At 41.5% G+C, this 16,527-nt stretch overlaps 1 protein-coding gene across 6 annotated transcripts in view; it reads right to left on the minus strand.

The window, feature by feature from the left end:
- The window catches only part of LOC124145051 (nuclear receptor coactivator 2-like), a 161,658-nt gene that overhangs the window by 21,140 nt on the left and 123,991 nt on the right, over positions 1-16,527 (minus strand). For 5 of the 6 annotated variants that reach the window (XM_048398891.1, XM_048398883.1, XM_048398892.1 and 2 more), the window contains 9 exons: positions 15,750-15,837; positions 13,253-13,333; positions 13,002-13,127; positions 11,595-11,724; positions 9,571-9,674; positions 8,526-8,673; positions 7,092-7,801; positions 4,963-5,621; positions 1,999-2,184 (listed from right to left, as the gene is read on the minus strand). In XM_048398891.1, the coding sequence (XP_048254848.1) occupies positions 1,999-2,184; positions 4,963-5,621; positions 7,092-7,801; positions 8,526-8,673; positions 9,571-9,674; positions 11,595-11,724; positions 13,002-13,127; positions 13,253-13,333; positions 15,750-15,837 (2,232 nt within the window). The remainder of the gene's footprint in view (positions 1-1,998; positions 2,185-4,962; positions 5,622-7,091; positions 7,802-8,525; positions 8,674-9,570; positions 9,675-11,594; positions 11,725-13,001; positions 13,128-13,252; positions 13,334-15,749; positions 15,838-16,527) is intronic. The other variant, XM_048398884.1, reaches the window with a different exon arrangement.

A 16,527-nucleotide genomic window follows, 5' to 3' on the forward strand; every position in this document is an offset into this window, starting at 1 on the left:
TAACGTCTTTTTGTATGACACGGCTGGGGATCGAACCCCAGACCTTCCGCTCTCTGGGCAGACGCTCTACCACTAGACCACAGAGGCAGTCAGGTATTAACAGAGATACCAACCCTAACTGAAGCTTTGGAGTCATCAGTGGGGCAAAATACAATTTCATGTGAAAAAGAGTAACGTTAACAGTACAATGTTGCAACTTTTAGCTTCCACATTTTCTATAGTCCTAGACAAAGTGAAATGTATATAACTGTTTTTCAGACAGACAATGTGGTGTTTCACGTTCTGAAGTGATTCTGAAGTGTACATGAAGTGTACATGCTCATTGGTGAGCAGTCTCACTGTAGAACACATCATGTCACAGGTGCATTGGTTATATTTTAAATAATTCATGAAAAATAACCCCCCAAATATCATTTTTTGGAGGACAAGAATAATAACATAATTTAAGCTAAATATTCTAACTATTATGCCAAAATCTTAATGGCTGGCATCTTTGTATAAACACCAAAACATTTTTCTTTTAAGTCGCATCATGTGACCATTCACAGTACTCTGGCCTGAAATCAGCTATATCTCAATTGAAACTTTACATGGCAAATGATAGAAGAAAAATCATAAATTTATTGTACAAAATCTTTTGTTTTCAGTCAAGGTGTTTACTTTGTGCTTCCGTATAGGACACTGATACGCCCAGCAGTTTCTCTCTACATCACACATGACCTGTAATAATCCCGTCAAGATCCTCATCCCCAGAGTATGATGACATCAAATTACCGAGTGTCATCATTTCAGCGGCACTCAGTGAGTGAGTGAGTGAGTGAGTGAGTTTTGGTTTTACGCCGCTTTTAGCAATATTCCAGCAATATCACAGCGGGTACACCAGATATTGGCTTCACACATTGTACCCAAGTTGGGAATCGAACCCGGGTCTTCGGCGTGACGAGCGAACGCTTTAACCACTAGGCTACCCGACCGCCCCCGGCACTCAGTAATGGGAACCACACTCCAACTAGATTACAGGTATTCTAGCTTATTTTGCCATAACAATCTCCAGGTTACTAGGGCCCGTGAAGATTCCGGGATAGAATAGGTCTTCAGCAACCCATACTTGCCGTAAAAGGCGACTATGCTTGTCGTAAAAGGCGACTAACGGGATCGGTCGGTTAGGCTTGCTGACTTGGTTGATGCATGTCATTGATCCCAATGCTCATGATATTAATCACTGGATTGTCTGGTCCAGACTTGATTATTTACAGACCGCCGTCATATAGCTGGAATATTGCTGAGTGCGGAGTTAAACAACAAACAAACAAACAAACAACCAGGTTACTAGCAAGACAAGACAAGAACAAACAAGAGAACAGCATTATCACTATCACATTAGAAATGAGTTGTTCATATAGTAGTGAATAAGAACTATAAAAAAGAGTCCTATAAAGTCTTTTGAGAGATAGGCACTTGGGCTGCTTTATGTCGTCAGAAAAAATGAATAAAAGTGAAATTAAATACACAAAAGCCACCTTCTCTGGAAAAAATAACTCTTGATAAGTATCTCCTAGATAAGCTAACTTCAGTAGTTTCTGAGATAATTTGTAACCAATGCAGACACTTTGCACCAAGTCAAAATAACATGGATAAAGGGCCATAACTCTGTAAAGAAATAATTGACAGGGACCAGTTTTTTAACTCAGTCTTGACAAATTTCTCTCAGATAAGCATGCAAACTTTCGTTCATATAACTTCAACAGTTTCTGAAAAAACCCGTCCCCATTTCACACAGAATGAGATCATGTCCATTAACATCAGTGTGCAAAATTTCAGTTCTCTAACATGAATAGTTTTTGAGAAAATTTTTCTACATTGAGAAGCAAACGGACGGACAAACTCCATTCCCTTATCCAATGCCCCACTTGATGGAGGGGGATAACAAGAATTTTTTTCTCTAAAACACCCTGTATGTCTAAGGCCATGTCAAAACTTTCCCTTGAGAACACTCACAGCTGGAGCAGATGTGCAACTCTCATCTTCATCCTCCTGGAGCAGCTTCTGCAGCAGCTCCGAGGTCTGCCGCTTCCCGTCCCCATCAAGCCCAACTTCATCGACTGGGGAGTTCAGCTCGCGCTGTAACACCGATTGGAGGCTCTTGTTGGATGAATCACTGTTCTTGTCATCACTCAATAGTTGCTGTCAACACAGATTAGTTACAGGTTTAGGTGGTGTTAAGATGGAGACAGAACCCAAAAGGCAAGCCCAAGAGGTCCAGGTTCCAAAAGATACTGAGGCTATGACTGCCGCAGCTCAGTCAGTGAATGTTGTTTACTGCCACAGCCAGGAAGATTCCAGCTACTGCACAGCAGCCTGTGAATATTCGAGTCTGGACGATGCAAACCAGTGACTGAAAGTATGAGCATCGATCCACGCTTTTGGGGTGCGATGATACACATTCAAGCAGGAGAGCTTGACTAGTCAATCCACATATCAGTTGGATCCTTTGACAAGCATCAAATACTGGTCCAGAATCAATGAGAGCCTGCCATGACTCTCATGTGTAGGTTTACAGTGACTGTAGGCCTTAGACTAGTCAGAGGCAGCAGAGCACCAGATCATCACAGAGTTTAGCAAATCAGGAAACAGGGACACAAATATATCATCTTTTCCCATGTATGACAAAGAGGTTTAAGTGTCCATTGGAATTTAATTGTGCCATGAGGGAAACACTTAATTACTCTTCATACTCAGTGGCTGACATTTCACTATGAGCAGTTTTAATTTTGAAACTTTACCTGCATTCCTTGTCAATGAGATTGATAACAACCTAGTCAATAAAAAATACCTAGGTTTACTCCAGGACCCATATTGAGAATTGAGTGTGTTCACATGTTCACTGCACATTTTGTCCGAAGCCTTTGGCAAAAGACAATTCAACACTGGTTTTGTGCATAATATACACCACATCAAAATGTATTTTTCTCAAAAAGTATTATTTCTAAGTATGCATGTCCATCAGGCTACATTAACTTATCTTAACTATGCTTCAACAATCTTCAACACGCCATTGGCAGTCTACTTTAGTACTTAATACAAGAACTTTCCAACCCTGTACTATATCCTGGGCCACATGGAACCGAGTGTTTTCCATTATGTCACTAAGCACCATCATGAAAAAACAACACTGTATTTCCCTAGCTGCCAACCTGGACAAATTAAAATTAATATCTTGTTAAGATTTTCTGATCAGGACACCAAAACCTGTCAATAGGAATTGTCTTCAGTACGTAACAGTCATGTGATTCCAAAATTCAGTTTGATAATTTATCGCTTAGTTTCTATTTCCACTACAGCCGAAAATATGAGTGTAGTGTCACGAATGGACAGATGCAACACTATAAATAGACTTCATACCAGTCAATAAACATAGCAGATGGTGTAAAGCAGGGTTTTACCTTGACCTACAAAACTAGGGGTCCCCTGGACCCCAATTACTAATTTCAAGGGTCAAGCGCCAGGCAAGGCAGCAACAAGTACCATCTTTTAACGTCTTTTGGTATGACATGGCCGGGGATCGAACTCCAGACCTTCACAAAATACAATTTCATGTGAAAAAGAGTAACAAAACTATGTTGCAAAACCAGGGGTCCCCTGAACCCCCAATTACTAATTTCAAGGGTCCTTGCAGAAAATATGAGGGCCCTGTAAAGTAATGAAATGGTGTTGAGTACTGTATTGTAAGATTTGATAATTACCCTAATTAAAGGATCTTTATATTTCTTGTCCAGAATAAATATTATTGTGCATCCCTCAGGACACAATATATATTATTTTCTGCATCAATTTTATATATATATGAGTTCTGGGCACGCATTCTGCGTCCCGTAAAACCCTAGTGTCAGTCTAAACAATGACCCTGTTCACTGGTGTCATGCATAGCTTTCTCATATTCAGCTGAATTTGTTTTCTCTCTGTGATGAGAAAGCAGCAACAACTAGAAGCAGATACAACAGTACAGTTCTGGCTGAAAATATTAACTCCTGGTTCTTGGGCACTGGCTCGAAAACGTTGCTGCAGAGGGCATCAAGAAGTATTCTTTGCTGGTATTGTGTTTCTGTGTTGTTTAACACCGCACTCTGCAGTATTCCAGCCATGTTACAGCAGCCTGTATACAACCATGTTTGGACCAGACAATCGATATTGTGACAAAGTCAACCCTTACGACCAGCATTGGTTTGTGGGGAGCAATTATAACCAGGTATTTGGATGGTATTGTGAAAAAGCTAGCTTTCCAGGAACAAGGCCGAAGAACCAGGATACATTAAGGGAGTAAGTCAAAAATCTTAATTCCTTAAGTTTGTGGATGGGGTTAAAAGGTCTGCAAATTTTACATCCGACAAAATGAACTGAATAACATGAGTGATTATGCCAGTTTAAGAATCTTCTCTTGAGTGTTTGCATTGTCACACAAATTAGGCTATGATATGTTCTCATCAAGTATGATTAGGTAGTATGATTTTTTAATAAGTAAGGGGGGATGGGGGTGGGTGTGTGAAAGGATTAAACTTTTCAACTGCTCCCTTTATTTATTAAGGTCACCATGTACCAACACATGCGTCACCAAATCATAAGCAAGGCTTCAAAATTCAAAAGTAAGGTTCAACTCAACTAATCTGCCATAGGATAGCATTTGTTTGTGACAAATGTTCTCATGGTGTGGATAAACAGCAGCAGAAACTAACCCATTTGGGTCAATTAGATATATTTCAAAACCTTCCAAATTTACTACAAGTCCTGTCTGTGGTTATGTTAACCATTATGAATTTGGATTGGGATGACAGGACTAGTTCTGGATTCTAAATATAGAATAAAAACCTGAATGGTCTTAGAACTAGGAGATCTGCCTTACTTTTGAAACTCTGATAGCATTCTAATAAAAAAGGCAAAGAAAGAGATAGTGAATAGTTTGTTTACCCTGAGTCCTACCTTGAGTAGAATGTTGGATGGTTTCTTCGCTTCCGCCTCATTCTTGTCCATTTCAATGCCGAACTTGTCCCCCTGGGCCCCCCCTGTGTGTGGGGAGCTGCTGATCTCTGTATCCATGGTAGGGAGGTCTTCCTCCTGGCTCAGGAGCTTCTTGAGTATTGCGTTATCCTTCTTCTCGATGCCGTCTGCCCTATGTGAACCAGACGGCTCCACATCATCATTCGACGTACTCTGAGGCTTCTCCGGCGGGCTCTGTCCTGGCCCAGGCTGAGGAGACTGTCTGGTTATATCCATAGATGACTTAGATTTCATTAAAGACCGCTCATGGAAAGTTCGGCCAGAAGATTCATTTGTCAGGGATGTCAACTGATCAAACGAAGCTTTACTGGTTAACAAACGACACAGTTTTCCTCCCCGTGCGTTCCCCCGGGAATCATTGTTCATATCACCTCCGCTGAATATATGCTCGGATGAGCCGAGTCTGAGGGCTGGGTCTGGAAGGTCTGACACAGAGGATTGGGAGTCCATAGACTGGAGTGCCTGTAGAGGGCTCTGCTGGTTGGCCACTGAGCTGGACACTGGCTGGAGCTCTCCACTGATGGAGGGGGAGGAGAACCGGGACCATAATGTCTGGTTGGAAGGGACACCTGCATAAAAAGTCACTGTCAGCCAGGGCATGTAGGTTTGGTTTTCATTCATATAAACTACTCAACAGAAGTTAAAGTGAGTGAGTGTGGTTTTACGCTGCTTTTAGCCATATTCCAGCACTATCACGTCGGGGGACACCAGAAATGGGCTTCACACATTGTACCCATGTCGGGAATTGAACAGAAGTTAAAGAACATCTGATGCCATTACAGATTAACTTTAGTGAAATATAGAATCAGGTATTTTCAAACTTCTTTCGAGTGGTATACTTCATATACCGCATTCGACGTAATAAGCGCCCCGCTCTAATAAGCGCCCACGGCGATATTTGCTAATATATTGGCTAGAGAACAATCCCAATTAGCACCCCTTTGATCAATGTAGACAAGATTTATTTATTCGAGTATAATACGCACTCGTGTGTTATATGCACCCTTAATTATGGGCAATTAATTTCTGGAAAAATATATCTCTCGTATATAAACATTTCAGGCTGTCAGTAAAAACCACGAAATTTATCTTTCAACTCTGTTTTTTACACCAAAATAATATTCTAATAAGAGCCCCCTATTTCTAATTTTGAGAGCGCCCTGGGCGCTAATTACGTCGAATACGGTATCCAAATATCCAGCGTTAGAAATTGGCACTAGTCCTATAGTCCTTACCAAACTGCCCAATAGTAAAGATATCCTAAGGACTAGTAGAAATTGGCCAATTTTAAGGGTTTTGCTATATGTTATCACTATATGGACTAGTGGACAAAACCTCTTAGTTTCTAACCCTGATATCATACTGAATGCTTGAGTGTTTGCTCCACTTTGATGTATAACGCCACACTCAATATTCCAGCTGCATGAAAGCAGCCTGTAAATAATCAAGTGAATGATATTATGTGCAAGGTGCAAGGTGCAACACATCATTTGGCAATGTTCCAGTAAAGTGCATGTTAGTGTCAATCTAACCCACTGATATTGGAGCTACCCAATATTGACAAAGTTTATTACTCTCAAACTCTTTCATGAGAGGCTGTAGATCAACAAAACTATTTCCAAATCCATTCTTATTTGTGAAGTTATCATCCGGAATATGTGCAAAGATTGCGGAGAGAGACTGAACCACTGCCACCAATATGACAACCCTAGACCACCACATGCCGTCTGTGCCAAAGATGTTCGACTCTAAAAACTTGTTTTGGCATTAGTTTCAACATACTTTAGTTTTTGTTAATGGACTAGTATTGGTGGTCTTACTTGACCAGAAGAACTTCTACAAAGTTTGGGCTTCAGACTAGTGGCTAAAGTCGCAGACTGCAGATGGTGCTTGTTTGAAGAAAACTTGCATTGAAATTAAAGCTTCTGTTTGTCATAAAGATAAATTTCAATATACCATACCAAAAGACTTAAAGTGAGTAAAATTGTGCAAAATGATTCATTGACACCCAAGAAGCCTGCCGATCTGCTAATTCTCACCTGGCTGGGGGGACATCATTGGGGAAACAGTCTTTCGCTGCTGGGGGTAGGGTGCCGTAAACTGTCCCCCGGGGGACCTACTAGGTGGCACGGCAGCTCCAACACTCGCTGCTACAGGGCTCCTCTGGTTCACATACCCCATCATGCTCGGCACACTTCTTTGAGACTGTAGCGGGTAGGGAGTTCCCCTACTTCCAGGGCTTGGCGAGAAGCGAGGATTCTTGCGCTCATCAAAGGACACAGACTGACTTCGCTGCTGCTGAAAAGTTGCTTGTCGCTTTGCCATAGCACTCAGTCCTTGTACCTGGGGTATCCCAGCAGCTTGAGACTGGTGAGGCAGGGTTGGCTGCCCCACTTTCAGCTGGGTCATATTGTCCCACGACGAGTCCCCCGAGTTCATGTTTGCACTGCCACTAAGAGCAGCATTAATGTTAAATTCACCTTGGATGGGGTTATCTGTCCCCAGCAGGTCCCAGTTGGTGTTGGAGTTGAGCAGGTCCAGCCCCTCCAAGCTTAACTGTGGGGAGTTCATAATTGAGTTCATGTCTCCCAACATGTTCATGCCAATTGTGGCAGTGATGTTGGCAAGGTTTTTAGTTCCACTCCCAGTTCCACCGACCCCGCGGTTGTTGATGTTGGACTGACCAATGATGGACTTCATCAGACTGGTGGAAGCTGATCCCTTCAGCTCCACCTCCGAATCACACTCTCTGCAAATAAAGAACGGCCTTGAAAAACACCAAACAATATTCCATACTCCTATCAGAAACTACTGTTATGTTTGTCAATCAAAGTGTGACATTTTTCACAATTAATCCATCATATCCACTGTTCCAGGACCTAAGTGTGAGTGAGTGAGTTTGATTTTATGCGGCTTTTAGCAATATTCCAGCAATATCACGGCGGGGGACACCAGAATTGGACTTCAGAGCATTGTACCCATGTACCCACCCACTCCCCCACCCCCACCCCCACCCCCCAGGACCTAAGGCCTGACAATGGCGGTGTACACTGACTGTTAAGAAGGAATCTAAAGTGAACTGCTTCAAATTAATGAAGTGAACACATCGAAATCCCAAAGAACATAATTTTTATGTCAGAAAGCATTTTCTCAAATATTTCATTTGAACAGTGAGAAAGCTGGAAATAACGATTTCAATCAGAATTCTAAAGCAGTGAATTAAAAGGGCATCCAGACCACCCCATCAATGAAGACATGACACATGCTGAGTGACCAGTGACCTGCCATCAGTATATCATCTCATAAACCTTGCAACATTGTACATTTTGATAAACGACACAAGTCGTAACACCCTGTTTCCATGAAGCTTTTATGAAGCTAGTGAAGAGTGTGTAAGTTTGGTGTAACACTGCTTTTGCCAGTATTCCAGTTATACCCATGCCCCTAGCTGGCAAAGAAATCTGATTGATCACCTTATGATGGAGTGAGTAGACATGACAAAGTCGGGTTCATTGGTGACTGGCATGACGAACAGCTTGCTCTTGGTCTGCACAAACACGTAGCGATTCTCCTGCAGCTTGAAGCGGTACACTCCACTGGTGTGGTTCCGCAGCTTCTTCACTGTAACACAACATCTTGGGTATAAGTAGCCAATCTAAGACAATGAAAACATGAAGTAATACCTCACTATGACACAGTATACGGACAGTACATGGACTCATAGCCAACCCTAATGCAGATCAACAGATATTGCAACAACAAGTACCATCTTTTAAGGCTATTTTGTATGATTCGGCCAGGATCGAACCACCTACCTCCTACTATCCAGGCAGACACTTAATATTCTCAATATCAGTAAAATCAGGTCTTCGCTACTGCAACACAAAGATCTGAGGACATCTCATTACAGTATATGTCAGTCACCTTTCAAATCTTTGACCAACCAATGAAATGAATAATGATGTCAACATAAGCCAATCAGAAAGCAGCTTTCTCGATCTTTACGACACTAATTTCAAACTGGCGACTTCCATTCCAGACTGAAAAAAATGAAAATTCTTGAATGTCCAATCGATGGCAGAAATTTTATGGCAGTACTTCCCACAGGTTACGGAAAGTCAAATGTTTATCCTATTGAAGCGAGATATTGACAGTGATTTTGACAGAATCAGTCGTAGAGCCAGTTACTAGAGTTCAGAATGCCTTGTGTTAACCTTTTGGAGGTTGCTTGATTAGAAAACACCCTCAGACTTTCACTTTCGCAATCTGGTAAGCGATGCTCTGATTGGTCGGTTAAAAAGTCGTCCTGATGGGAGTTGTAATGGGATGTCCTCAGATCTTTGTGTAGTGGTAGCGAATACAAAGATCTGATTTTAATGATATTGTCTATCCAACAGACCACAGACGCAGCCCCATGGAAATAGTGACTGAGTTGGGATTAACACTGCTTTGAACACAACAAGGATCATGCAAGAAAAGGGTATGTACAGGTAGGTACTATTACTTTCATTAACTCACCTTCTTGTAAATGGCGGCGTAGTTGACTAACATCATTGGCATGACAGTATTCCAGAATACTTTGTCCCTTGAAATCAATAGGTCCGTAGTTGGCTACTAATCCTCTGGAAAACACGAAGACATCGTCATTGTTCCGGCCATAGACTGTCATGGCAAGATGGTACACACTGAACAGTTATGAGTGAGTGAGTTTGGTTTAACGCCACTTTTAACAATATTCCAGTTATATCACGGCGTGTCAGCTTAATGTGGGAGGAAAACCCCAAGTAATGCAGGTCTCAGACATTTACCACTTCGGTGAAACCCACGAGCACGGGTGTGGTGCTGACAAACCTAGAAACATAATCGGGGAGAAGCGGGATTCGAACCCACAATCATAGGTTTCTAGCGTGCCCAAGGGATGCAACTCTGCACAGCGAATCGCGGCGCCTTAGACGACTGGGCCCCCCGTGCCCCCTGAACAGTTATGAAAAAGGATGAATACAATATTTTCAACTGAACTGTTTGTGTAGTTTTTGTTCTAAGACCACACTCAGCAATATCCCAGCTACATGACAGTGACCTGTAACAATCTGTCCAATCCTTTGAGTCTAATGGCATGAACATGGCTCTGAACATCATTTTCAGCAGACTTTCGCGGTGTTACGTGGACTATAAAAATAGCAGACCTCACTAGGCCAAACAGAATTTTACCTGAACAACAGGCAAATAATGTCTAGCTCAGCCTGAACTTGCATACTTTTAGCATGATGACAGCTTCCGCATTCCATGTTTAGGTAATTTATATCAATGTAAGATGCAACTTTGTCTTGATATACCTGACATATGACCAACATTAAAATAGTCTATTATGGCACGACCATACCCAATCTTTGACAAGTTGATCCTGTTCATCTTTTTGATATTCCATTGACATGTTTTGTTTTATTTTATCACAGTGTGTAGTGTGGGGAATAACATAGGATACACAAGCTTTCATGAGGACATTTCGTGAGCGGTGAATGGTTCAACTGGCATTTTTAGATTCTTGAGGTCATACAAAGGTTTACACTCATGTTGGTTCACTTCCTAAATATTACTGTAAAATATATCAGTAGATCTAAATAAATAGAATAGATTCTATAGATATTTTTAAAAATACGAAAATTAAAATGTACTTATAAAGTTTTTGAAGAAAATGTAGACATCAAAATATAATTATTTCGTCATGATAGATTTCATTTCCATCTGTTTTTATATATCATGCCTTAAGTTATATAATTTAACGATCACTATGTACAATAAAAATAAAATCATATATGCTGAAATGTGAAGAAGATCTTTAATTGATTATTTAAAAGACAAATGTCTGAGTACTCCCTTCCCACTTTCTTACATCAAGGTAGTATTTGGCCATTGGTTATTTTGTATTATTTATTGAATTTTCGAGTCATTCGTCTTTCATGGAATGCCATTACATTTACTTAAAGTCCTACCATACACTAAAGTTCATTTAAAATGAGTCGTTTGGAATACACTAATCAAATACCCGGAAACAACGGTGCTTAGCGATAATGTAAGACAACGTAGGGGCGTGGAAAGGTGGTCCTGGACGGTTTGTTTAGAGAGTTGTCCCCAGCAGACAGTTTTTCAAAATGCCCTTGAGGAAAAAGGATTATGCTTGCCTGTTAATTTGGGTATTAGCAGTTTACCTAATTAACCATAAATAAATGTTTGCATGAGTGTCCGGCTACTACCGCTGTCTGGGTACTGATGCCACCGCCTTGTGCCTCAGACTGCTGAAAGCAATTGAGACCAGGCGGTCCAGCGACTTTTTTTCACTACAAAATATACAATAATGAAATCTTCAGATTCAGTTTACAACTTGTGCACAAAGCTCAATCTGATAGTTGGGAATTACTTAGGAGTGACAAACGGTAAGGCACCAGTAATTGTCCCAAACGAACCTAAATCTGCAATCTGGATTTCAAATCATAACAAATTCCATAACATAAATTGCACAGTGCCCCTTCATTGGTTCTTACCTTGTATCATTATCTATGATTTTGTCATTCAGATCTTGTCGTGTTGTAAACTGCTCAATACCAATCATCATATTGGCTTTCTCTGTTAGAGGAAGACGGCGAGCAATGCACACTAAACACGTTTGATTTTCTGAAAAATAATATATATGACATTGAAAGATTAAAATAGTCAAATCCTTACTCACCTATGAATAGTTTGGGAGATAACAAATGTACGATGTTAAAACTAAACATCTCTTGTTCCATACTGCATTTATAAACCCACAGTTTCACAGATCAGAGAATGTTTCATAAATATTTTTCAAATTGGAAACTTTGAGGAATTTTTGTTTTGTTTCTTTCTCAAAATGGCCGCTGACTTTGACAGCGGAACAAGAATTTCTTGACTGGATCAACGAGGAAATGAGCAAAGGCGGCTAACACCCCATCATCCTCAGTCTGCTCCACATGTTCAAGGTAGTCATAAATTTCATCAGCTCGTCATCAAGCCTCTTCTATTCTGTTCTCCATTATGTCAAAGCAACCAAGCAGTAGTTGCACCGCTATTTTGGAAGATTGCGCAAGCACTTTGAACTGTTGCAAACTCCAGGATGAGCAATTAATTTGCTTTCTCTAAGCGATTCGTGGCTTGCAACACGCCCCAGTTCTTTTTACACTTAACACAATGCTTATTACTGTCCTCAAACCGAAAAAGTTGGAAGAATGATGTTGGAAGATAAAGAAAATCTCACCCTTGTGTCTTTTGATATCAACTATATCAACACTCGTTGAACAGAAGCATGACATGAATGTGTTATGTTGGTGCAGTCCATGAACAGAAGCATGACATGAATGTGTCATGTTGGTGCAGTCCATGAACAGAAGCATGACATGAATGTGTCATGTTGGTGCAGTCCATGAACAGAAGCATGACATGAATGTGTCATGTTGGTGCAGTCCATGAACAGAGGCATGACATGAATGTGTCATGTTGGTGCGGTCCATGAACAGAAGCATGACATGAATGTGTCATGTTGGTGCGGTCCATGAACAGAAGCATGACATGAATGTGTCATGTTGGTGCAGTCCATGAACAGAGGCATGACATGAATGTGTCACAGAGCTCCAGATAAGCTGCGTATCTGCGTAAAATACGCATCGGAAATGCAGAAATACTCAGTAAAATAAAATCCAGGCGTATCACATACGCAACGAACATTACAGATAATCTACAAAGATAAAACTTGTGGGTATCATCAAAATATTGTCAAGTACACTCTTCCAAATTTTGTTGTATTTCGGTTATGAAATCATACAATTATAACTTTTACTGTCAAACTTCAATAAAATGATATGCCCTAAAGTGCTGAAAGAAATCCTAAGAGTTTGTGAATCAATGAAATGTAAACCAGAGTTATGTCCCTTTACCTGATTCTCCGCGTGATTCTGAGAACTTTTCCCCCAGATATGGTTGTAATATGGCTGTAATCTGCATACTTTCATACTGCGACACATAGGTTTGCAACACTTCTACATCATCTTCTTCTTCTTCACCTGCAACGAAAGTGTTGTTTCACAGATTACAATGACTAATGACAAACTGTCATCGTTTGGTTAATTATACGAACACTTCATGATTCATAGTCAAGTACAATCCCCGTCTTCATGGCAGTACTCACTTGGAGGCTTTATCAGCATCCTACAGTTGAAATTCCGTCCTTTGCTGGTTGGGGACTCTCCAGGCCACACTATGCCATTTCCTGTTGACACAAACATAGCACTTTTACACGTGTTTCTTCCAACTTACACACCTAAATATTAGTGTTCTAATGACATCTCAGGGGTAAAATTACGCCCTGGACATTTTGGTGGTATCGGTAGGTCATGAATACAGTTTGGTGCATCGCAATAACCTGTGCCATGATACAAGTATCGTAGACTCTTAGTCTCCTAGAATACTGTAAAATGTGAAATTAATGCGTCTCCAAAAGAATGCGACTGCTGGCCCCTAGCCATAAATGCGACTCAATATGAATGCAACACCCCCTCCTCTCAAGCATCAGTGAATTTATATCTAAACAAAATGTCCTCTGTCAGGTTTACAGGAGAATCCTCCCCTTAATCCAACCTTACATTAATCCAATCACACACCAAATAGCACCGCTTATTAGCGCTGAGTAGAGTACTTCAGCTAAAACAATACGCGCTCGTGTCGGCCTTTGATGCAGTCGCAAAGAGCAAAGACACCGTGTTGGGTGGCGTCTGTCTGGACTTGCAGGTGTGATCAGTGATGACATGAGTGAGTAGAACGCTTGCCTTGACGCCAGCAGAGACAATTCACAGGATGTAATTAGTAGTTTGTTTTCAGCGTATGTCTAAGTTGGTATTTCTGCTATCCAAAATGTCTTATTGTTGATAGAAATGCGATGTTTAATAATGCGAGCAAAGACCACTCGCATTTTTCACATTTAATTCACGCTCGCTATAATTTCACGTTTTACAGTATATCGTTTTGATAGAAACAAGCAACTACATTTAAATAGAAAATGAGTCCCAGTAAGATGCGAACACATTACCGTAAGGGCTGGGTAGAAGGGGAAATATTATGGAACAGAGACAGACTACAAGTATCACATCAGTAGTCATATATCGATACCAGGGATGCAACTTGCTACGATGTTTCACTTCATCCCACGAATGTTTGAAGGGCGACAGATCTGTTACAGTCACTTGGTACTGACCCCAGAGGGACTGTATGGAGTTCCGATAACACCAAAACCCCTAGCAACAACTTTTTGTGCAATTCAGTTTCAAGCATTCCAATTGCACGCAATGCTCATTTTCAGGTAAGTGTGATGTTATGCTTACAAGGTTAGGCCGTCGACGAAGTTGCTTTTCACAGTTCTACTGTGAATGTGTGATACACATTACTTACTCATGGGATTTTATGCATGCAACAACAGGGATCTAAGTGCAATATAAGGGTCACCATGGGCAATCATAAAGATCCATGGCAATTTAACTGTGTGTGGTGGCTGTATGGTATGTGTGAGTGTAGCATGTATGATGTGTGGTGTGAGTGTGGCATGTGTGGTGTGTGTGGTGTGAGTGTAGCATGTATGGTGTGTGTGGTGTGAGCGTGGCATGTTTGGTGTGTGTGGTGTGAGTGTGGCATGTTTGGTGTGTGTGGTGTAAGCGTGGCATGTTTGGTGTGTGTGGTGTGAGTGTGGCATGTTTGGTGTGTGTGAGTGTGACATGTGGTGTGTGAGTGTGACATGTGGTGTGTGAGTGTGGCATGTTTGGTGTGTGTGAGTGTGGCATGTGGTGTGTGTGAGTGCATCATAAAAGGTGTGTGAGTGTGGCATGTGGCATGTGGTGTGTGTGAGTGTGGCATGTTTGGTGTGTGTGGTGTGTGTGGATTGTGAGTGGTGTCTGTGTGGTATGTGTGGTATGTGTGGTGTGTGTGGTGTGTGTGGATTGTGTGTGGTGTGTGTGGATTGTGAGTGGTATGTGTGGTGTGTGTGGATTGTGAGTGGTGTCTGTGTGGTATGTGTGGTGTGTGTGGATTGTGAGTGGTGGGTGTGTGGTGTGGGTGGATTGTGAGTGGTGTGTGTGTGGTGTGTGTGGATTGTGAGTGGTATCTGTGTGGTGTGTGTGGATTGTGAGTGGTGTGTGTGTGGTGTGTGTGGATTGTGAGTGGTGTGTGTGGATTGTGAGTGGTGTGTGTGTGGTATGTGTGGATTGTGAGTGGTGTGTGTGTGGTATGTGTGGTGTGTGTGGATTGTGAGTGGTGTGTGTGTGAATTGTGAGTGGTGTGTGTGGATTGTGAGTGGTGTGTGAGTGGTGAGTTTGTGGTGTGTGTTGATTGTGAGTGGTGTGTGAGTGGTGTGTGAGTGGTGTGTGTGTGGTGTGTGTGGATTGTGAGTGGTGCCTATGTGGTATGTGTGGTGTGTGTGGTATGTGTGGATTGTGAGTGGTGTGTGTGTGGTGTGTGTGGATTGTGAGTGGTGCCTATGTGGTATGTGTTGTGTGTGTGGTATGTGTGGTATGTGTGTGGATTGTGAGTGGTGTCTGTGTGGTATGTGTGTGAGGGTGTGTGTGTGGTATGTGTGTGAGGGTGTGTGTGAGGGTGTGTGTGAGGGTGTGTGTGAGGGTGTTGCTCCTCCAAGTACTCACCCAGTGACATGGGCAGGAGACTGCTGCTGAACTGGGCATGGTCCCCAACATGGATGATGTTGTACACACTCTTTCCCACCAGATCATCCTGAAACCAACCCGCCATGCTGTTATCTCACAAATCAAGCCTAAGTATGTTTCATCACTGCATACTGGGGTGGCTAAGGAAGGAAGTCTATCAGGCCATACAGAACATACAGGAACAGACTCTTCCAAAACATGCTTAACACAAAACACTTGTCTTAAACAAGCTGTTGACCATTTGGACTCATGGTTTCTTCCTCCAATTTTAATGGAAATGACTTCAATATGTTAATGCGTTTGTGCAGGTAAAAAAGTTAAAAACAGTGCCTGCACTTTGCATAAATCAGCAATGGCACATGGATTTACAGTGTAACCCCTTCTTTGAAAAATAAAGGCAAACACATATTGAAGTCAATTCTGACAATTAAGTCAACCACAGTAACATTAGAGTCTGCTCACGTACACATTAACTAAAAATACTGTAGATAACTATATACGAAAACAGTGACAACCCAAGCTCCACCCACCCAATTATCAGCCAATTTGGAAGCAGTTGGCCGCCAATAGGCATGGCTGTTTATAGGAACATCAAGTGCAATGGAATCACTTGAAATCTATTTATTTTTGTATGTTAGTTTAATCAGGGATGAGAGTGAGCCGGAGGTTTGATTTATGCATATATTGTAATGGCATGAAAGTGACCCTTTACATAAATGAATTCTGCAGAATTCTGCAGATCCGTGGAAAATTCTCT

Source organism: Haliotis rufescens, unplaced genomic scaffold (assembly GCF_023055435.1).
Source record: "Haliotis rufescens isolate VD_foot unplaced genomic scaffold, xgHalRufe1.0.p SCAF_1, whole genome shotgun sequence".
NCBI classification, from domain to species: Eukaryota; Metazoa; Mollusca; class Gastropoda; order Lepetellida; family Haliotidae; genus Haliotis; species Haliotis rufescens.